The following is a 23,255-nucleotide window of genomic DNA, read 5'->3' as shown; positions in this document are numbered from 1 at the left end:
CATGTATACACCTACTGTGTGCCCATAAAAATTGTTAGAAGATAAATAAAATAAAATAAAAGTTTATAGTCACTGCCCCCAGAAAAGGCCAAAATAGCCATTAGGCTTTAAAAAAAGAAAAGAAAATCAAACGAGAGTAGATTGCTATTAAACCGGAGTCTAGTTGAACCATTAATGTGATACCCTAACAAAATAAACAAGAGTTGTTTTTCATGATATTCACTGTTAGTCTTTATAAAAGTTGATACAATGTTGAGCCCAGGAACTTCATCTCATGTGGCAGTAACTGAAGAAGTCTGTGAAGATTTCTTTCTTTCTTTCTTTCTTTCTCTTTCTTTCTTTCTTTCTTTCTTTCTTTCTTTCTTTCTTTCTTTCTTTCTTTCTTTCTTTCTTTCTTTCTTTCTTTCTTTCTTTCTCTTCCTTTCTTCCTTTCTTCCTTTCTTCCTTTCTTCCTTCCTTCCTTCCTTCCTTCCTTCCTTCCTTCCTTTCTTTCCTTTCTTTCCTTTCTTTCCTTTCTTTCCTTCCTCCCTCCCTCCCCCCCCCCCCCCCCCCCTCTCTCTTTCTCTCTTTCTCTCTCTCTTTCTTTCTTTCTTTCTTTCTTTCTTTCTTTCTTTCGACAGAGTCTCCCTCTGTCACCCAGGCTGGAGTGCAATGGCATGATCTTGACCTCTGCAACTTCTGCCTCCAGGTTCAAGTGATTATCCTGCCTCCGCCTCCTGAGTAGCTGGGATTACAGGTGTGTGCCACCATGCCTGGCTAATTTTTATATTTTTAATAGAGACAGGATTTTACCATGTTGCCCAGGCTAGTCTCAAACTCCTGACCTCAAGTGATCCACCTGCCTCAGTCACCCAAAGTACTGGCATTACAGGTGTGAGCCACCACACCTGGTGAAGAGTTTCTTAAATATATAATAGTAGAACATGTATTTTCTCTACTGTCTTGTAATAACCATGTGCATGAATATGATCTCTCTCAAAGACAGCACAGTGACATATACAGTTGGATATATTTATTTAAAGGTGGTAAAGTAATGGTAAGGCTGGAAAGAGTGACGAAGCAAAATAAGATGACAAATTATTTAGGAAGCAAAGACTACAGTAAGGCTACATGAAATTTAAGGTCACTAACAATTATGTTACATATTCAACTTCATAGTTTTGAGGAACAAGCCACTAATGTTTTCAGTCCTGTTAAAGCAAACTAAACAAGGCCTGAGAAGGACTGTGTACTTCTATATTTGAGTCCTTGTGGATGAACTGCAACTTAAATTAATAGGTAGACAATACTGAAGCCCTAATTTAGGAGTATGTGCCTATAATAATATCTGAGACTTGGCCAGTCCCAGCAGCCATACACTGCTGTGTTCAAACTGTGTTCAAATAAGACAAACACTGAGCTGAACCAATCCAGCTGTTTCTGTACCTCATGTACAATATCTATACATCACTTCCTTTCTCCATCTATAAATTTGTTCTGACCATGAGGCATCCTTGGAGTCCCTCTTAATCTGCTGTGATTCTGGGGGCTGCCCGATTTGCAAATTGGTCATTGCTCAATTAAACTCCTTTAAATTTAATTTGGATGAAGTTTTTTCTTTTAACAGTTCTAATTCCTAGAAAAACTGACATAAATCTCATAAACAAAGGCATATCTACTTTCTCTCTGATGGTACCAATGCCAACATCACATTGGGAAATATTTAAAATTAGTCATTCAGTCTTTGAAGCGATTTATTTTCATAAAATTTAATTGTCTAAAATGGATGAAAACAAAAATAAACCACTGTTACCGTCGTTATCACTAACAACTTGAAAATCTTAATTATTTTTATTTCATCTTTTATTTAGGTTCATGGGGTATATGTTCAGGTTTGTTGCATAGGTGTTGTATTAGTCAGTTTTTACACTTCTATAAAGATACTACCCGAGACAGGGTAATCTACAAACAAAAGAGGCTTAACTGACTCGCAGTTCCACATGGCTGGGGAGGTCTCAGGAAACTTAAAATCGTAGTGTAAAGGGAAGCAGGTTTGTCTTGCATGGTGGCAGGTGACAGAGAGTTAGAGCAAGAGCAGGGAAACAGCTTATAAAACCAACAGATCTCATGATCTTTTTTTATCACTCACTATCACAAGAAATCTCGGGGGAAACTGCCTCCATAATCCAATCGCCTTCCACCTGATCCCTTCTTTGACATGTGGGGATTATGGGGATTATAAATGAAGATGAGATTTGGGTGGGAACACAGAGCCAAACGATATCATTCCTCCCCTGGCCCCTCCCAAATCTAATGTCCTCACTTTTCAAAACACCATCATGCCTTCCCAGCAGTCCCCCCAAATCTTAACTCATTACCCCAAATTACCCAGCAATAATCCAAAAGTACATAGTCCAAAGTCTCATCTGAGACAAGGCAAATCCTTCCACCTAGGAGACTGTAAAATCAAAACCTAGTTAGTTCCTCCCAAGATACAATGGGGGTACAGGTGTTGGATACATGCTCTCATTCCAAATGGGAGAAATTGACCAAACAAAGGGGCACAGACCCCAGGCATGTCTGAAATCCAACAGGGCAGTCATGAAATCTTAAAGGTACAAAATCATTTTCTTTGAATCCCTGTCTCACATCTGGGGCACACTGATGCCAAAGGTGGGCTCTCACAGCTTGGAGATGCTCCTTCATGGGCTGGTATTGAGTGCCTCTGGCTTTTCCAGGTACAGGGTGCAAACTGTTGGTGGATCTACCATTCTGGGGTCTGAAGTGACCCTCTTCTCACAGATGTACTAGCCAGTTCCCCAGTGGTGACACTGTGTGGGTGCTCAAGCCCCACATTTCCCTTCTGAGGTTTTCCTTGAGGGTTCTGCCCTTACAGCAGACTGTAAGGCTTCTGCCTGGATATCTAGAAGTTTCCATACATACTCTGAAATCTAGAGGGAGGTTCCCAAACTTCAATTCTTTACTTCTGTGCACCTGCAGGCCCACCAGCACGTGGAAGCCACTAAGGCTTGGGACTTGCACTCTCTGAAGCAATAGTCCAAGCTGTACCTTGGCACTTTTTAGCCACAGCTGGAGCTGGAGCAGTTGGGACATAGGACAGCAAGTGCCACAGTTGCACAGATAAGGGCCCCTGGGCCTGGCCCACAAAACCATTTTTCTCTCCTAAGTCTCCTGAACTTGTGAAGAGAGGGGCTGCCACCAAAATCTCTGACAGGCCCTGGACACATTTTCCCTATTGTCCTTGAAATTAACGTCCAGTTCCTCGTTACTATGCAAATTTCTGCAGCCGGCTTGAATTTCTCCCCAGAAAATGGGTTTTTCTTTTCTATCACATCAGGCTGCAAATTTTCCAAACTTTTATGCTCTGCTTCCCTTTTAAAAATAAGTTCCAGTTTCAGATCATCTCTCTCAAGTTCAAAGTTCCACAGATATCTAGGGCAAAGACAAAATGCCACCAATCTCTTTGCTAAAGCATGGCAAGAATGACCTTTGCTCCAGTTCCCAACAAGGTCCTCATCTCCATCTGTAACCACCTCAGACTGGACTTCATTGTCCATATCACTAACAGCATTTTCGTCAAAAACCATTCAAGTCTCTAGGAAGTTCCAAACTTTCCTACATCTTCCCTTCGTCTTCTGGGCCCTTCAAACTATTCCAACCTCTGCCTGTTACCCAGGTTCAAAGTTACTTTCACATTTTCAGGTATCTTTATAGAGGTACCCCACTCTCTGCAGTATCAATTTCCTGTATTAAACTATTCTCATACTTCTATAAAGATACTACCCGAGAGTGGGTAATGTATAAACAAAAGAGGTTTAATTGACTCACAGTTCTTCATAGCTGGGAGGCCTCAGGAAAGTTACAGTTTTGGCAGAAGAAGAAACAGGCACATCTTAAATGGTGGCAGGCAAAACAGAGAGAGAGGGTAAGAGCAGGAAAAACTGCCTGATAAAACCATCAGATCTTATGAGAACTCAATATCACAAGAACAGCATGGGGGAAACTGGCCCCATGATACAATCACCTCCCACCTGGTCTCTCCCTTGACACGTGGGGATTATGGGGATTACAATTGAAGATGAGATTTAAGTGGGAACACGGAGCAAACCATATCACTTATATTGTGTAATGCTGAGGTTTAGGGTACAAATGATCCAGTAGTGGACAAACATCACCCAAATAGTGATCATACTATCCAATAGGTAGTTTTTGAAACCCGTTTCTCCCTTCCACCATTAGTAGTCCTCATTACTCTTTCAATGTTTTATAAGGGCTTTTCTTTTGTCTGAAATAGAAATATTTCCTTTAATATCTATAGCATATTGAGGATTAAGTGCATGTAATAAGAAATGAATTCTTTTTAATTTGAATATGCTATTGTTGACAGAAAAAATAACTGACAGATTAATAATTCATTAGATAATGAGAGTTTTCATCTTCAAACATTATTTATATTATTAGTGAAAAAATAAAGAGTATTTAACAAATAAATATAAGCTCTATAAATCATATACTTTAAATAGGCAGATACAACCAAAGCAAATAAAATTCACTGTCAGAATAATGTTATATTTATATTTTGTTCATACCACAAGTCTAGAGGAAACTATTTATTGAGTTATAATGTAAGCATCAGTTTGCAGTACCGGTCATATCCTCAGGCCTTCTAGGGCTTGAAGAGTCAATAAACTATCCTCTATTTTCTTACTAATGGAGGAAAATTTGAAAAAGTAAGATCAAAAAGCCAGCGTTCAAAGTATATTTTGTCTAATGAAAAACATTTCACATCTTCAAAAAACCTCCTCAAACTAGATGCTTGTTCTGATAAAGAAGATATTGGTGTTTTGCAACCAAACTACAAAATAGCTAAGTTGCTTTGACTATTTCAGTAATGTATCCAATGAACTGTCAATTATTAATAAAATCAAATGGAATAAATAAAAATGCTCCCAAAAGTCAATCTTAAAATATTTCTTTACTCATTTCATTTTGTGTTAATACGTCATTTAACAATAGGTCTTCATCAATAAAGATCGATTATGCTGGCATTGAGACTCCCCAAACAACTCACGACCTTTTAAATAGACATAAGAGCTGTTGCAAAATGGTTTGTCATCTATTTTTAATAATTGCATCTCTATACCATGACTAAGTGGATTTGAGTAAATGCTTTCACAGATGTGCACATGTGATAAAGGAGGCAAAATAGAGACTAAAAATGATAGCATAAACAAGTCAATCTATATTGTCACTCAAAGGCAATGGATTTGATGCTATTACTATTGAGTTCAATGCCCAATTGCCATTCCTTCTTTTCTGTTTTATTTCATTAGCCTTATTATTCAATTTTTTAATTCTTCAGAGGGGGAATATAATCCTCTGAAGATGAAGCATGCTTTTAACCAGCTTAATATCTTTCAAAATGTTCAATTGAGTATAACGAATGCAGAAGGTGCTGAATATATAATTCGTGTGTGAATGCATGGCAATCAATTTCACGAAATCACATGAACAAGTTATTTCAACATGCTGCATAAAAAATGCTTCTCTCCTCTAAGTGAACTTTGTTTAGAATCTAATAAAAGACTAATGCATATGCTTGATTTAAACAGACTTTGCCTCTTTGGGTTCAGTATTATACTACATCTACACAACACACTAAGAAGATGTATATGATTTCAACTTCTGAGAAGGCTTTAAGAACTGTGTTCCCTAGGAACAGTAATAAAGGGTAGTGAAACCTCAGCATGAGGTTTTAAGAAAATTGATAATCTATGCATATCAATTTACAATATGCATTTTTAACAAATAAATGCATAGCATGTATGCTAATGAGAAGAATGATTGAACAGATCAATAACTGAGCTGCTCTGATTATGAGCTAAGTCACAAGAATGTTTGATGATTTCCTCAGTTAATAGATTGTTGACCATGTTTATATTAAATAGCAAATCTGTTTGCAACCAGATTTGACACGAAATAATAGAGTTTAAAACCAGTTTCCAGGTGAGCAGTGGGCAGAATAGAGTTCACAGGTGAGACATAAAGAAGATAGTATTAACAAAATCAGTAGGTATTTTGTACAGAGCATTTGGGCAAACTGACATCAAACAATCCTGATTAAGAGTGTCACCATTTCCCTAGAGAAAAGAGATATAAAATAAATATCAGAACCTCCTACAAATGTAATTTTCTTTCAGAATATGAGACAAACACTCCTGCATCAAAATCATTGAGTGTGTGTGTGTGTGTGTGTGTGTGTGTGTGTGTGTGTGTGTGTGTGTTAAAATATGCAGATTACTGGCCTCTACTTGTATATACTAAATCATAAATTTGGGATATGGAGTCCATGAAAATGCATTGTAACAAACATAAACAGGTAATTCTTAAACCCACTAAAGATTGAAAATATTGTGAATTGCCATTAAATAACCCAATACACAAAATTTATCTCTAGAATGGGTTCAGTCACTTTCAGTGGATACTTTGTCATGATTTTAGTGTCTCCCATGGAGCACTACACAGCCAAAAAAACAAAAAACAAAAAACATGTCTTTTGCAGCAATATGAATGTAGCTGGAGGCCATTATCCTAAGCAAATTAATGCAGAACAGAAAACCTAATACCCGTATTCTCACTTATAAGAGGGAGCCAAACACTGAGAACTCATTGACATAAAGACAGCAAACAATAGACACTGGAGTCTAATAGAACACGGAGCAAGAGGAGGGATAAAGGGGTGAAAAAATAACTTTTAGGTACTATGCTCACTATCTCAGTGACAGGATGATTCATATCCCAAACCTCAACCTCATGCAATCTACCCATGGAGCAATAATTAATTAATTAATTAATTAATTTTAAAATATAGTGTCTAAAGAAGAAAGATGAACTAAGTAGGCTAAGACCAGCTAAGCAGATAACCTTAAGCTATAATGCCTTATTGCAGGGTTCTGGAAAAAATCTGAACCTATCTATTAATTACAATTAGTGTACTGTTTCTGGATCCTTAATAATAAAGAAAACATCAAGCATAAACAAACAAAAAATTGATGTAAAATTATTTGAAAAATTTCCAAAATGTTTAATATATTATATGTCATCACTACTAGACATTGAAATTATAACATTGATTTGAAGATAGAAAAACCACTGAACTCATCCATTTATGAACTATTTTAACAATCACAAGTGGTAAGAACTACTGTGCTCCCCAAGAAAAGATTCCAAAAAAATAGAGAACAGAACAAATTGTTATAGCCCCCATGCTTAGGGTTACCTTAGAAAGGCATGTTCAAACTGGAGAGCAGAGAAAGCTTTCTCAAGAAAGCAGCAATTTAAGTGAATTTGAAAACTGAGCTATCTAGGACAATAAGAAAATAAGTTACAGGTGAGAAAATAGCAAGTGCAATTTTTTGTCATGATTCAGAGCATTCTGGCTCTAGTGTAAGAATTGGTTCAGATTTCTATTCCCTCACGTACTACATCTGTGACTTTGGGGAATCACCTCTCGTTTTTTGTTTGTTTGTTTGTTTGTTTGTTTTTTGAGACGGAGTCTCGCTCTGTGGCCCAGACTGGAGTGCAGTGGCGAGATCTTGGCTCACTGCAACCTCTGCCTCCCGGGTTCAAGTGATTCTCCTGCCTCAGCCTCCCGAGTAGCTGGGACTACAGGTGTGCACCACCACGCTCAGCTAATTTTTGTATTTTTAGTAGAGTCGGGGTTTCACTATCTTGGCCAGAATGGTTTCGATGTCTTGACCTCATGGTCACCCCCACCTCAGCCTCCCAAAGTGCTGGGATTACAGGAGTGAGCCGCCATTCCCGGCCTACTTCATGTTTTTAAAATTCAGTTCCTTCATCCTAAAAATGGGAATAATATTTTGTCAAGAGAATATTGCTAGTATCAAATAAGGAAATTCAAATAAAGTTCTTTGCATAGGAATGTGCACACAATTAGTGCTGAAACATGCTAGCCATCATGTCTTTGACATCATTACAGAGAGAAGGGAAAAAGAGAAGGAACAGAAGGTCCTAACGTGCTTTTTCGGAAATGAGGTGAGTCTCTGGCAAGACTCTAAAGTCATTGAACAAAATATGAATTTTGACGACTTCTAAAAATATTCTACACCATCCATAATCATTATTGAATAAATCAGAGATGAATTATAGACATATTCCTTGGATTAGAATCCCATCTTTGAACTGTTGTCCAAACAGCAAACGCACATGGTAACAAGCACAAAACTTGAGTGTTCCTGAAGACAAATTTCAATATTTCAACATAGACGGCAACTTTAATTGGCAAAATAAAAAGATTTTCATTGGTAGCCATAATCAGAACACTAATCTGGTCACAAAAGCATCAGTGGAGGCTAATATAGATATATTCATAACATGTAATTAAACAAAACATTTGTCTCATATTTGTCCTTAGAAACTTCAATGATTTATCAAATTAATATCCGTCCACACATGAAAATGATGAGTTAACAAAATTTGTAACTTTTCGAAATATATTTTGATGAAAATCAAATTACAAATCTATTTTCTATATACAATGTATTTCCCTCCATTTGCTGTTAGTTTAATACTGTTATTTTATTTTTATTTTTTTCCTAAGACAATGTCTTCCTCTGTTGTACAGGCTAGAATGCAGTGGCACAATTTTAGCTCACTGCAACTTCCCCCTCCTGAGTTCAAGTGATTCTCATGCCTCAGCCTCCCGAGTAGCAGGGATTACAGGTGTGCACCACCACGTCCAGCTAATTTTTGTAGTTTTAGTAGAGATGAAGTTTCACTATGCTGGCCAGACTGGTCTCAAACTCCTGGCCTCAAGTGTTCCGCCCACCTCGGCCTCCCAAAGTGCTGGGATTGTAGGTGTGAGCCAAGGAACCTGGCCTTGACCCTGTTATCCTATTGTTTCTTTACATTATTGTTCTGGATATTTTATCAAAATTAGAAGAACTTCAAGATTAATATAAGCTCAATATTTTAAGAAATCATTAAACATATAGTTCCGATTAGAAAAGGAATTTTATTGGTTTACTCCTGCAAGCTTGAAGCGGTTGTCTTTTGTTATCTGTAGAATCATGGTCCTACACATTATTTTTTGCTTTTAAATATTTATCTTCTTTCCATTTTACTTCACCAATGAGTCTGTCCATATTACACTCATGAAGTCTAAAACCTATTTTTTCCATAGTTTATTCCATGGATTCATGCTACTTAGTAGATCATTGAAGAGTTTCTTAAATAATACTATAGTAATATTTATTTACATCTTACTACATGCCAAGCATTACACTAATTGTTTTGTAGATTTAGCTCATTCAACTGTTGTAATCATTGTATGTCACAGATACCATTTATTTCCACTTTACATGTGAAAAACCTGAAGCCTGTGATCAGGTTTATTTAAGTAATTAAATACTTAATGACTTAAGTATTTACTGTGATCAGTAAATTTAATTAATTTACTCAAATTAAAAAGCTAGTTAGTAGGTACCAGAAAGTCTAGCTCATCAGTCCAGACCTTTAACCAATATACTAATCTGCCGTTCTATGAACTAGATGCAAGCGAACAGAATTTCTTCTCTGTACATTTATTTGTGAAGAAAATAGAACTATATTAGGTACCTTGTGTAGGGAAATGGGGAAAGGACTAGAAATATAATGAAACTAGTGTTATTGCTTTTGTTTCTCTCCTCATATTTTAGAAATGAAACATCATGTATACTCAATTAAAATGACTGTATTAGGGCTTCACACTGAGTACAGAATATCCTCAAATTAGGCAGTAAGAGAACCTGGGTCTCCGTTACTGGGTGAGTTGATATGAAAAGTGCAGTGGACATGGATATATGATGCACATTTAATGGCCATAAGCAACATGTATGGATTTATAAAATATTATGATTATGTTGAAAAATTATATACAATAAGCCATACTACCATTAAATAAAAACATATGCATATGATTTTAAATAAATATATTCATAATAATACTTTATGAAAAACAAATAACATATTAAAATGGTTGCTCTTTAGTGTAGATAAACGGCAAGTAGATTTGGGGTAAAAATGAAAGTAGGTACATAAGAAAATATATAACCCAAGAGAGGGTCCTGTTTGGTTCAAGATGGAAATGCGCCGTGAATTGAGGCATGTTATTAACTCATCCTTGAGCATATGAGATACAAACAAACAAACAAAAAACACAAAAACACAGGAAAAATAACAATAAAGAAAGGAGACAAGGAAAGAAGGAAAGGAGGGAAGGAAAGGAAGAGAGAAAGGATAACAGAGAGAGAGAGGATGAACAAACGTAAAACCAGATTTTCTCAAAATATTTCAGATGACTTGTTTAATAAATTATATGTAGAAATTTTCATTAAAATTTGAATAAATATACAGTGAAATTTGCCAAATTCATTAGAATGCATTATCTTTCCAATGGCAATTTATATTTTTAAAAGCTCTGGTAGTGAAGCCTGTCTTTCCAACACAAATATCAAAATTCAAAAAACCCAGTTTCTCTTTCTCCTCGGATAAAGGTGTATGGCTTCAGATACATCAAACCAACTGGCCCAGGCAAGATCTTGATTCAAATAGGCAAATTAAGAAACCATGTTCTTCATGAAGTTCTCTTTTTTGGCTTTCTGCTGATGAAAGTGAAAGAAAAAACATGAAGATGTTGCTGGTGGAAATATTGATGCTTTCTCTTTAGTTTTGAAGTTTGAGATCCAGAAGCAGCAATGCTACTTGTGGCAATAGCAATTGCAATAAAATCAAAATCTTGCCATCCATTGCTCGACAGCTGCCACGCAATGTTCAGCTTCATCAGGCCAGATCTGTGGTAGTTTCAGGCATTGTTCCTCTAAATTTATATTCTAATCTTTGAATCTATTCTCAATGAGTCTATGAGCCACTTCATATCCTTTATTAATGCTCTTTTCTGTTTCAACTAACCAGAGAATATTTTGTTTGCAACTAAGAATACAAACATTAATAATAATAAAAAATAATAATAAAAATTCCCAGAAGAGGAGTGTTGTAGGTAAGTCTATTAAGGAAATGGGAATATAGGACCAGTGATCAAACTGCTGTGTTTCAGTGTAACAAGGATCCATTCGGTGTTAAAGATTGGAAATCTGACAACTTCTGGCATATAGGGGCATGCAACTCATTGCTTGTGCTCACCAAAAATAATATTGAAGATTATACTTTTGGTGGTTCAGATTCCACCATAAAGTCATGAGAAATTTAAGAAATTCAACAAAGGTCGGCTGTGTCTAAATGCACTTCATAGTTTAAAGAAACAAAATAACCATCTTGAGTTTAAAGAAATAAAATAACCATCTCCAAGATTAAATTCTTAGTTTAAATCACATTGAAATGATCAGGGCACCTCTTGTCTCTTATAGTGGAAAGGATGACATAGCTATACATCAAAACTCAAGTCTTTTTCCGTGAATTCCTGAATTACAAAGGTGATTTACTTTGTTGTTTTGCCTTTTGAGAAAATTAGACCATTGACTGAGGAAAAAAGTTAGATCATGAGCATTGGAATATTTGGATAAATGGGAGGATTCAGGTGACTGAAAATTTTCTCTTCTGCTAAAACTTATTGAGTCCGTCTTGCTAGCAGATTCAGCTGTCCAACACATGACTGAGGAAGCTGCTCCTTCATTTCTTCAATATCAAGTCCATACCTTATTTAAGGTGGTTAACTGATGGAGGAAAGAAATATTCTTTCTGACCAAATCTATTATTCCATTTAAACTCAAAATTCCAGCATCCTCTTGGGAGCCAATTATCTGGTTAATGCTGAGGACTGGAAGCTTCTTGAATATAAGACTTGCAAGATTTTATAGCTAAATTTGAAAATGCATGGGGGAATATGTGTGAAAATGGATTTTATGTGTTCCTGATATAGAACCAAAAAAGAATTTTAATTCTAGCTGGTATAAATATCTGATTAGAGATGCTAGATTCAATGTGCTACTTCTAGTAGCTGGTTTAGGTGCTAAATGCTTCTTCAATTAGTTGACCAAAATCTGGACTGAAAAACAGGCTAAGTTAAATAAATTTCAGATACTTGCAGTTCCTCCTTTTAATGTACAAGGAATTCAATGACCTACTGAAGTATGAAAGTTAAGGTGGATTTATTGTTCAAAGCCTGTTAAATGGGCTGGGTGTGGTGGCTCATGCCTGTAATCCCAGCACTTTGGGAGGACAAGGCAGGTGGATCACCTGAGGTCAGGAGTTCGAGACCAGCCTGGCCAAAATGAAGAAACCCTGTCTCTATTAAAAATACAAATATTAGCTGGGTGTGGTGGTGGGCACTTACAATCCCACCTACTCAGGAGGCTGAGGCAGGAGAAGTGCTTGAACCTAGGTGGCGGAGGTTGCAGTGAGCCAAAATTGTGCCATTGCGCTCTAGCCTGGGCGATGAGAGCAAAACAAAACAGAACAAAAACCTGTGAAATCATCCACTGATTAAATTTTCAGAAAGAGCTCAGAAGATACTTTCTTCACCATAACAATAAAAAAGAATGATGAGCACAACAATGTTATCTTAAAAAAAAAAAAAAGAAAAAAGAAAAACAAAAAACCTCTATAATTTATATTTTCTATACTGGGGAACACAGACATTGAAGCTACACTCAAGTGATTTCATTTCTTTAGGGTTTAGGAGTACCTTACCACTGGAATGAGGGTGGACATGGATCTCATAATAGGTAGCAGGATATGAATGGTAAAAAATACAGTACTGTAGCATGCAGACACCAAATTAATGAGTCATCTGATCCTTGGCAATGACATCAAGGTCTGGGAAGTAAAAATATAAATTTAGTGACCTAATTAGTCATGACCTGTCAATGGTTTTCACACTTGAATTAGTTTACTTACCCCATGGCCACTTAAGTGAAGAGAAAATGCGGTTACTCTTGAAGAAGGACTCTGCAATAGCATCGTATGTTAGTATTGCACATCTTCCTTCTAGCTTTCCTGAAAGGCATCTCCTACCATTTCTAAATACATTAGGGAGGAAAGGAGGTGGGTGTAAATGCCCAGCCCTTTCACAGATGATTGAATACTGCCTTCAAGCTAACATTGATCTTGGTGGATTCAGATTATCACTAAAAAAAATTTGCGTAAGTAGAGGTTATTAGGGTCATGTGATGAACGGGATTTTGTCTTGGGTTCATATTACAGTTGATACAGTAATACTTCCATTTCAGCTTTTGATTGTTTTACCAGATCTTTGGTGTGTATTTGGAAGATTTACACTGTAACTGGAAGAAATGTCTTTTTATCTCAGTAGCCCCTGAAGTCAAAGCTGCTGTCAAACTCTACTAATGGCCAAACTAAAGATCGCTAAGCAACTCTCTCCTACAAAAACAGTAAACATAGATCCCTGTGACAATGTTTCAACTAGAGCCATCATAAAGAACAAGGAAGAAAAAAGGCTGGTGCTTATGAAAACATGGGCAGATTTAACTTACCTATTCAGCCTACATGGAAGACAAATTAATCTTGTAAAACAAAAATACCTTTAATTAGGTGGTGGTTCAAGTGCAGGCAATGTGGTTTCTCCACTAAAGAAAATCAACAAAGACCCTGGCACTCAATATTATAATAATAATCTAACAGTTGACCATTTTTGCTCTTTTTAGAAGTTCACGTCTCAGTAAACAGAGATTGCCAACAAGTATTTGCTGCTTTTTTGCATAAACAACAGTATGCTTTCACCATATTGTTCTAATATTCTCTGAAATTTCCGGTTTTACAGCCAGATTAAGTCTTTGGGAACCCTGATCATTTCAACATTTTATGAGACACCCTGCTCATCAACTACAAGGATGGCATCAAATTGAAAAGACACAGTGAACTGGGATTATAATGTCCTCCAGACATTTGTGCAAGAACCAAGAAATAAAACCCATGAAAATATAGGTAACACCTACCTTGGTGATATTTCTGATAGTCTGGGAGAGCTTGAAACATGCTCTCCAAGGTAAGGTGTAAGTTTGCTGCATTTTGGTATACATAGCATGTCAAATAGCCCTCTGGAAAAAGGTTCCAAGAGTCTGAGCCTACATTCAAACCAATTAAAATTTGTCTGCTTCAGTCAAGAATTAGAATTCTGTACCTTGGCATGTAAATTATTTGTAATTTTGGCTTTGTGGTTAGAATGAGCTTATTTTATGTTGGGACAAAATATACATGTATATATATTAAAAGAGCTTTAAGCTTAAGCTTAGAAATGCCTAGTGTAAAATTATTTTAAAATAAAAACAAATATATTTATAGAAAAACATAAATACACACTATTTTGCAAAAAGATAAAGAAACTTCCAAAGTAACTGCTTTTAACAGAATTTTAAAATTTTACTCTATGTGTTGATATGTGTCTTATCTATCTGTATGGATAGATACATTTCGGAAGTCCTAAAAGAATAGAACAGAACAAGAGAAGTGTTGTTATGTAAATAAATCTAAATATTATTTAGCAAAGAAAGATTATCTTGTGTAAATCAATTTTGTGTAAGAATGTATTATATATGAAATACTTATTAAAAAACTTGAGGAACTCAATAATTTTATTCATTTTATAAGATTAGTAGCTTAATAATGAACACTATACATATCCACTGTTTTATCCTCTAATTTGTATATCCACTACTTGCATATCCACTATTTTATCCTCTAATTTTTTGTCTGCTATTTATATTTTATTCCCTTTGTAATTGATTAAAGATTTCTTTATATAAGTAACATATTCACATTTTATTTTCTTATCATTTTTCCCTTCATCATAGCCACTATTTATATTATGTAACATCTACTATTTTCTTGCTTTTCTCCCCCTTTACATCTGCTTATTTTTCTTTACCAGGAAAATTCTCACAATTTTGTAATTCTTTCTGGTCAATAAAATTATTATAACCACATTTTACAAGAATTGTAAATTTGAACCAATTCTAGTATTTGGCTTTTCCTTTACATTTTGTAGCTTGATTATTACATGCAAAAAAGTATTGTTTTAATCCAGATAGCTTCCCCTAAAAGCAAGTTCCTAGACTCCATAATGATATAATTGTTTGGAAAATATTTAAATACTATGTATACATTTATAAATCATTTAATCACTTCTATAGACTATCAGCCTAATGCAAAATTGTCAACTTGAACATACACTATTTTTCCTTATACCTTTTTAATCCAATTTTGAATCTGGACATTCATTGCTATTACATGCACAGAAATATATTGCTGGAGTGCAGAGAGAAGTATCAGAAAGAATTGTGCTTTGGTATGATGAGCACTTCGAATTAAAAGAAATCGGAAGGCCTTAGGTGTTACCTCAGAAGCAAAAACTTTATAACCTCTCATTTCTTCCCTGTCCCCTACATCTCACAATTGCAGGGAGGGACTCACTGAAATTTCCTTATTTGACTAAGGGAAACTCCATTTCAAAAAAACTGTGATTGTCTTAAAGCATCCTTTCTGGAAATCTCATCAAATAATCAGGAAACATTAACCACCAGAAAAGAAAAGAGAAGAGACTAAAAGTCATCACCATGCCCAGACAGACTTTTTGTTTATTATTCTAAGGACACCTCCCAGAGATTACCTGGGAGACTTTATTTGCATAATAAGAAAATCTTTGTTCACAGTGAAGTTTGAAGTTCCTCCCCTCATCTTCTCATTACTGGTTCCCCCAGAAGTCAGAGAAAATTTGTCCCAGGTCATAGTTCATTGAGATGGTTCATTTCCGCATTTATACCCCCCACCATTCCCCTCCTTATATGAAGAAGGTATTTAAGCGTCAACCATCTGGCCATTCTTTGAGTCTTATATTTGTGGGATACCACATCTGTGTGCATTTAATGAATTTATTATGGATGTTTTTCCCTATTAAGCTGTCTATTTTCAGTCATCTCAGCAAACTTACAGAAAGGGCAAAAGGGATGCATTTCTTGTGCCCCTACAAAATCAATCAGAAAATACCAACACAACTGTTGAGGCTAATTATAAATTTGAAATAAATTATTTAAGAAAGAAACATATTTCTCTGAAAACAATCTTTAGAGAATCTCAAAACTAAATTTAAAATCTGCTTAAGGAAGTTTTACATAACAACCACATATGGTGAAGATAACTTTATTCAATTTAATTCTTAAAAGATATTTAGGCATTAAAACCTACTACAATCCACTTTCTGCAATTTGGGTACTTGAAAAGTGTTTTGCCGTGGTAGCATTAAACTTAAGACATTTTAGGAGTTATTCTGAAATCACTTTGCAGAGATGATAACAGTGATATGACTTGGGCCTGTGTCCCTGCCCAAATCTCATGTTCAATGTAATTCCCAGTGTTGGAGGTGGGGCCTCCTGGGAGGTGATTGGATCATGGGGGCAGTTTCTTGTGAATGGTTTAGCATCATATCGTTGGTGCTTTCTCATGATAGAGAGTAGGTTTTCAAGAGGTCTGGTTGCTTAAAGTGTGCAGCACCTTCCCCCTCTCTTGTACTCCTGCTCTCGCCATGTGAGATGACTCACTCCTTTGCTTTCTGCTGTAATTGGAAGCCTCCTGGTGCCTCACAAGAGACAGAAGCTGCTGTGCTTCTTGTACAGTCTGCAGAACCATGAGCCAATTAAACCTCTTTTCTTCATAAATTACCCAGTCTCAGGTATTTATAGCAGTGGAAGAAGACTAATACAAACAGTGAGAAAATTATGACAGTTAAAGAGATCTTACTTAATTGACTCCATCTTTCCTTTAACCTCCAGGCTGCCCTCTTTCATTCCTGGGGATAGACCGAAATAACTTTGGGGGGAATTTAGTTTATGATTTAGCTTTTAAACAAAAGTGATAATAACTCCTCTCTGAAACAAATCCTCTCCTTGCTTAGGGACCAGATAACCTTTGTAAAACTAACAAATTAGCCACAAAATTAAAAAGTATGGCTCAGGTGTCATGCAGTCAGAATCCACAGGATTCCTAACCTCCCCAGTGGCTCCCATGGCTAACATTGCTATTTTAAGACCTTTGATTGGTGTTCAAGATATTTTTCAGACCCTGTAGCATTCTGATGGATCAGTTGGCATCATACTGAAAACTTAAACTGGCTCATTTGGTCTTGTAGCCGTGACACAGGAACTGAATCTGCAGGAGGACAGATTCAGCTTCTTCTGATTTCATCCCTGACCCCACAAATCAGCATTCCCCATTCCCTAGACCCCTGCCCACCAAAATATCTTTAAAAAACTCTAGCTTCTGACTTTTGGGGGAGCTGATATGAGTAATAATAAAACTCTGGTTTCCTGCTTAGCTGGCTCTACGTGTATTAAACTCTTTTTCTGTTGCAATTTACCTGTCTTGATCAACTGACTCTCTCTGGGGAGTGGGCAAGAAGAACCCATTGGGTGGTTACAATTAGAAGTTTTCATAATTTTTGTATAAAGTGAGACTTAGTGGTTCTAGAATGCTGATACTGAGAAGAATCTTATTTTGATGTTTTGGGTAGGTTTTCATAATGTTAGAGTATACTGTGAGAACGCGAATGAATAGCAACCAAAAGTCAAGAAAATTGTCTGCTCTGAATATAAAAATGTGTTTTACAAGACACCTATGAATTGAACACCTGGATAAAAATTGATCTTTTTTGGTATTTAAGATATTGAAGTTTCAAATAATATACTTTGGAGGCTGAAGAGGCCAGCAAGTTGAAGACAACTATAGCAAATATTTGTTGAGTACATCATTAAAAAATCAACAGTTATTTCCTCTATCTAGTTTATCAAAAGAATACCTTTCAAGGAAGTTAAGGGTATGCAAGCTGGAAAACATTCTTCTGAAGGGACACAACTCTTAGTGATTGTTCAATATGCTTACAATATGTTGGTGGAAGATTCGTACATAGAATCAAGTAAAGTTGAAAGATGTTGCATAAGAAAGCTAAAGTCAAAGGTTTCAAGCCAATATTTTTTCAAAAATGGGAAGAGAGTTTGCATTTACTGAACACTCCTGATGTCTAGATACGGTGATGAAAAGTCAACACATGCTAGCATTGCCTGCAGCTGAGCCTATGCTGAGGGAAAAATTGATTTTCACTATTCCTGTCCAGCTCTTTAGCACTTCTATTAGTTTCACCTTAGGTTAGGTAGTAAATGGTAAAAAATATAAACGATTCACTGGGGAAAGTGGCTTATATGTGTGCGTTATATTTTCTAATGAAAAAAAAAAAAACGCTGTAGACAAGTATTCAATGTGGCTAAGAACATGCACAGTATAGAATAATTCCTATTACATTAATCACATGCTTCACACAATCCGGGCTAATTTTGAATGTTTCCCTCAGCTTTATCAATCAGTAGCAACTATGAACTCAGCTGCATGCATTTTCTTAGTTTTAGAATATAACCATTTGATTTACTTGAGGTATCCAACAATTCAAATTAATTATTTTTGCTGAGACTTTGTAACCAACAGAATTCCCTCATCAAGGTTAGCATTCCACGACCTACAAACTTATACTAATATTATATAAAGTCAGCCTGATTTCATTCAGACAAACATGTCCTATTTCTTTGTGAGTACTGGTGGCAAGGATGTGCTCACTGACCAAAGCCCACCTGAAGTTCTAAGGAGATGACGAGGTTACTACACTTTGGACTGAGAGTTGCAGCCAATTGATAAAGGAAAGGTACAAATTTTGGCTTTTAATGCCTTTTTCTTCCTCTCCCAGATACCCGTTGATGGACAAAACATGCTACAAATTACTCTTAGGTTTAAAAGGACTCTTGCCACAAGGTGGGTTGAATTATTAAATTAGCTGTAGTTTATCTTTGGTTTTTATCTTGCTAGGAAAGAAGTCTTCCATGTTAATTTGCTTAAAAGTGAACATTTGAGGGTAAAATATAGGGAAATCAGTAGCTCAAACAGGACTGTATTCCCTACTCCCTAATAATTACTTCCTACTCATTCCAAAATTTCCATATGGAATATAGAAGTGTTTTCAGGTGGTTGTGTAATAGTTCATAGTTATTCTAATTTTGATAAATGAATTTAGCAAAGAAAATTTCATTGCAGGCATTTTTGCTACAATAGTTGAAATAATATGAAAAGATTTATGATCTGCAAGGAAAATTCATCTGTGTTGCCAAGCAAGCAAATAAACAAGCAAATAAAACCTGCCTGATCAGATGCTAAATTAATGAGTTTTTAAAAATTCAAGGAAACAAAAAAATAGATTTGAGCTATAAAAATGACTGCTATGAAATTATATGAGATAAATTTTGCTTCAAATGGATTTGATACAGAAATGTATTTCTAATGAAAAAATTCAATTAAAAAATGTGTTTTTTTTTCTGTAAATGGGATTTCTAACAAATCTTTAGCTTTTATTTGTTTAAAACTGCAAAAGCATTTTTGATGTGTTATACTTTAAGTCCTGACCTTCCGGTTAATGGAAAGTTCTCATACAGATTTCAGTCAACTTGGCCCTCAGCTATGGAAATAATTGACAGAACTAGGCCTAACATACACAACTTGGTTGGGCATGGCACTTACCTGCTTGATTTGTGGTTACATTTACAGACACATACTGCCGGGCTCCTGGACTCAAGTCGGACACTCCATTCACTGCCTCAATCTCAAAGGTATAGTTTGTGTGAGCGAGTAGATCCACCATCATGACAGAGGTGTTTTTCAGGCCGCTTTGCCGGGGAAGGTACCTGACATGACCGCCACACTCCTCACACACACCTGCATGGGAGTTGCACTTCTTGCATGCAATATAATATGACACATCTTTCCTTCCACCAGTGTCAGCAGGCGGAATCCATTCCAGAAAGACACTAGTTTCATTAATATTTGAGATGGCATTCCGAGGAGCGGAGGGGGGTCCTGGTTTGCAAAGTAAAGTAAGAAAAACATATTTTAAGATGATATTAATTAGGCATTATTTACCACACCAATTCCTGGTCTGAAGGAAAAAATAGATTTGCAATAAATCCTTTAAGTCGTAATTTGTAGTTTTGTCTTCACAATTTTGTAGGAACAATAGTGGGGTTTATTCCCTATGGAAATGACTTATTTTGGCATTGTTATAACGGTAGTTCAGTAAAAGAAGAATGTGTTGCTTCATGTATATGTAATCAATTATGGAGTAAAATGATGTATGCACAACTACTATTAGATAAAATTATATATTTAAAAACTGGTGAGTTTCTTGGGTATTGAATTGAATGTTTCCTCATTGATGCTAACCCTTGCAACCTACAAAGTAAACACGAAGTATCTACTTAGAAATAAGCATAGGAAAATACAGAATTTTCAGCGTAGCTCCTGACTACAAATTTTGTAAGAAAAAAAAATAAATAAATAAATAAACAAAAAAAACACCTTAGCTTGCTTCAAAATAGATTGCATATCTACTTGCTAAATCACCAACAGAATTTGAAACTCCCTACTGTATATCAAAAAGGCATTAGAATTTAAGTAAATGTTCAAAATTATAATTTGCAATGAAACATATTGTACTTTGATGTTGTTTTTGTATTACAGTTCTGCAAGTTATTTTACTTAATTGAAAATCTAAAATTTATTTTAAAAATAACCCTCAAAAGGACTACAATAGGATGAATAAAAGTGTTCAGGTTTTGAAGGATCAATAGAACAAATTTCAACTTCCAATAACCTACCAAAATTAGAAAAGAAATACATTTAACACAAATATTTTCATAGACTCATAGCACATTAGCTACTAACAGATATTAGGAGTGAAACTTTCCTAACTTCATGAAGTATTTCTTGTACACTTTATTTTTTGTATATAGCTTAATGGAAACTGGGTGTAGCTTTTAAAATATATTTTATGTTCAGAATCATCTTATTTCAATAAGATGGAATATTTCCACTAAAATATGAGTAATGAAATCCATGATCAGAATTGCTTTACAAATTTCATATATTAAGGGTAAACATATCTTATTTGTATATTATTTTAATTATTCCTGAACTTGATTAGCGTAATAGAGAGATCAAAAATTAATTAGGTAATTTCTAACACTATAGTCAATGTTTAGATATTTAGTTAAAACTTCAATCAGCTGTTAATGTTATATTATTGGATAATCTCAAAGAGAAAATACATTTATATTTGTTCCAGAGGCAATTTAGACACCTCTCCTTATACAGAGAATAAAATGGAGTATGGTGGTAGTTGAATGGTTCATAAGCATAAATTAAGCTACTTAGGATGATCTGTTATCCTAATATGCATTGTCTGTTCTAAATATCAAAATTAACAATTTTTAACTAACATTTATTAAGTCATGACTTTTGAGGGATTGTTTTAAAAGTGATACAAAGCCAACTGGTATTTAAGATTTAGCTGGATAGAATGTCATTTAATTAATTAGTTATTTATTTAGATACAGAGTCTCTCTCTGTCACCCAAGCTGAAGTGCAGTGGAGTGATTTTGGCTCATTGCAACCTCCACCTCCTGGGTTCAAATGACTCTCCTGCCTCAGCCTCCTGAGTAGCTGGGATTACAGGGGCACCCCACCATGCCTGGTTAATTTTTGTATTTTTAATAGAGATGGTATTTCACCATGTTGGCCAGGCTGGTCTCTAACTCCTGGCCTCAAGTGATCCACCTGCCTGGGCCTCCCACCGTGCAGGGATTACAGGCGTGAGCCACCGCACCAGGCCAAAATGTCATTGAAATGAAAGAACCCCTTAACTAAAAACTTGACATCTTTGGGAAAAAAAAAAAAAAAAAAAAAAAATCCCTACCTTGACCATATTTAAGGTTGAATCCTATGAATTTTGTCATACCTGTCATCTCATATACTTTAATATAAAACAGTACCCTTTAAGTTGAAATAATTTCTTAAGATGGAAATATCCAGTCTATCATTGATGGGCATTTGGATTGTATTTGCTTTGCTTTACTATTGTAAACAGTGCTGCAATACACATACTTGTGCATGTGTCTTTATAGTAGAATGATTTATAATCCTTTGGGTATATACCCAGTAAGGGGATTGCTGGGTTAAATGGTATTTCTGGAAATACACGTGTTCTTGTTTACTACACATTTTAGCTTATTTAATAGTACAAAGTTATACACAAAATGAAATTTAAGATAAAAAATTACAGGATTAACCTCTGAGAAATATCTCTAAGTTAGAACAATGTCTAACTTCTGTGTGTTTTTTTTTTTTTTTAATTTCTGTCAACTGAAAAATCCTTGCATTTAACACATTTCCTCTAAATCTATAAAAATGAATCAGCAGCTGAATCCTCCTTTTCTTCTGACTCTTCTACTAACAGCTAGGATGGGGGCACAAACAACTTTAAAGTCGAAAGGAAACTCAAACTCAAGTGAGACCCTAAAGTAGAGGTAAATAGTGGAAGCTCGAACTAACATGCACCTACAAAAAACATGTGATAACATTCCACTGCCCTAATCATAGATACGATGTGTGAACCAAAGTAGAACTGAGACGAACCCTTAATTTAAGCAGATTCATCAGAATTTTTGGCTTTATTTTCATTTGATTTTTTTCTGTAGGCTTATAAAATGTTATTGTATAGATTTTAAAACTTTGTATATTCTACTAAAAAAAATTGAAGTTGGAGATATAAATTCAATTCCAAAGAGCCAAAGGCAAACTGAAGCTCAAGATCTTCATCTGAACATCTATCAAGTGATAAGGAAATCGTATGCAGTAATTGTGGTATTATGAATGCAACTAAAAACATACACACACACTCATAGATTATGTATTATAAAGATCTTGTACATGAGTCCTTTTTTTTTTTTTTTAGAAATGAATACAAATTAGTGCTCATTTGACAACACAGTATTAGAAATTCACACACCTGGAAACTGAGAAATATGAAGCCTGACTGTGGGCTTTGGTCCTAAAACAGTGCTAAGCAGTCCTTGCCACCAAAGCAGTTTCCCCCCTCATACCCCAACCCCATTTCCAAACCTAATAAATTTACAGAAAGGGAGGTTCACATTTATGCTAAAAAATGGGAAGATCAAGGGTAGGCCACTTAAATAAAATACTAATTAGAAAATAAAATTTGAAAGACAATTCAAAACATGGTTTTTCTCTTTAATTTACCACTCTGTTGTCTAGACAACATTTTCCTTATTTGGGCATTCATTTGCTGTCATAAGCAAAATAATTATTTAAATCTCCACTGCAACCAAAATGCATCACAT

General features: G+C 35.4%; 1 protein-coding gene across 4 annotated transcripts in view; it reads right to left on the bottom strand.

The window, feature by feature from the left end:
- Positions 1 to 23,255, bottom strand: part of EPHA5 (EPH receptor A5) — a 343,406-nt gene that overhangs the window by 148,875 nt on the left and 171,276 nt on the right. For all 4 annotated transcript variants that reach the window (XM_025385372.1, XM_025385374.1, XM_025385373.1 and 1 more), the window contains exon 5: positions 19,582 to 19,917. In XM_025385372.1, coding sequence (XP_025241157.1) covers positions 19,582 to 19,917 — 336 coding nt within the window. The remainder of the gene's footprint in view (positions 1 to 19,581; positions 19,918 to 23,255) is intronic.

Source organism: Theropithecus gelada, chromosome 5, assembly GCF_003255815.1.
Source record: "Theropithecus gelada isolate Dixy chromosome 5, Tgel_1.0, whole genome shotgun sequence".
NCBI lineage: Eukaryota > Metazoa > Chordata > Mammalia > Primates > Cercopithecidae > Theropithecus > Theropithecus gelada.
Note: the sequence above shows the minus strand (reverse complement) of the source record. Positions and strands in the feature narration are given on the sequence as shown.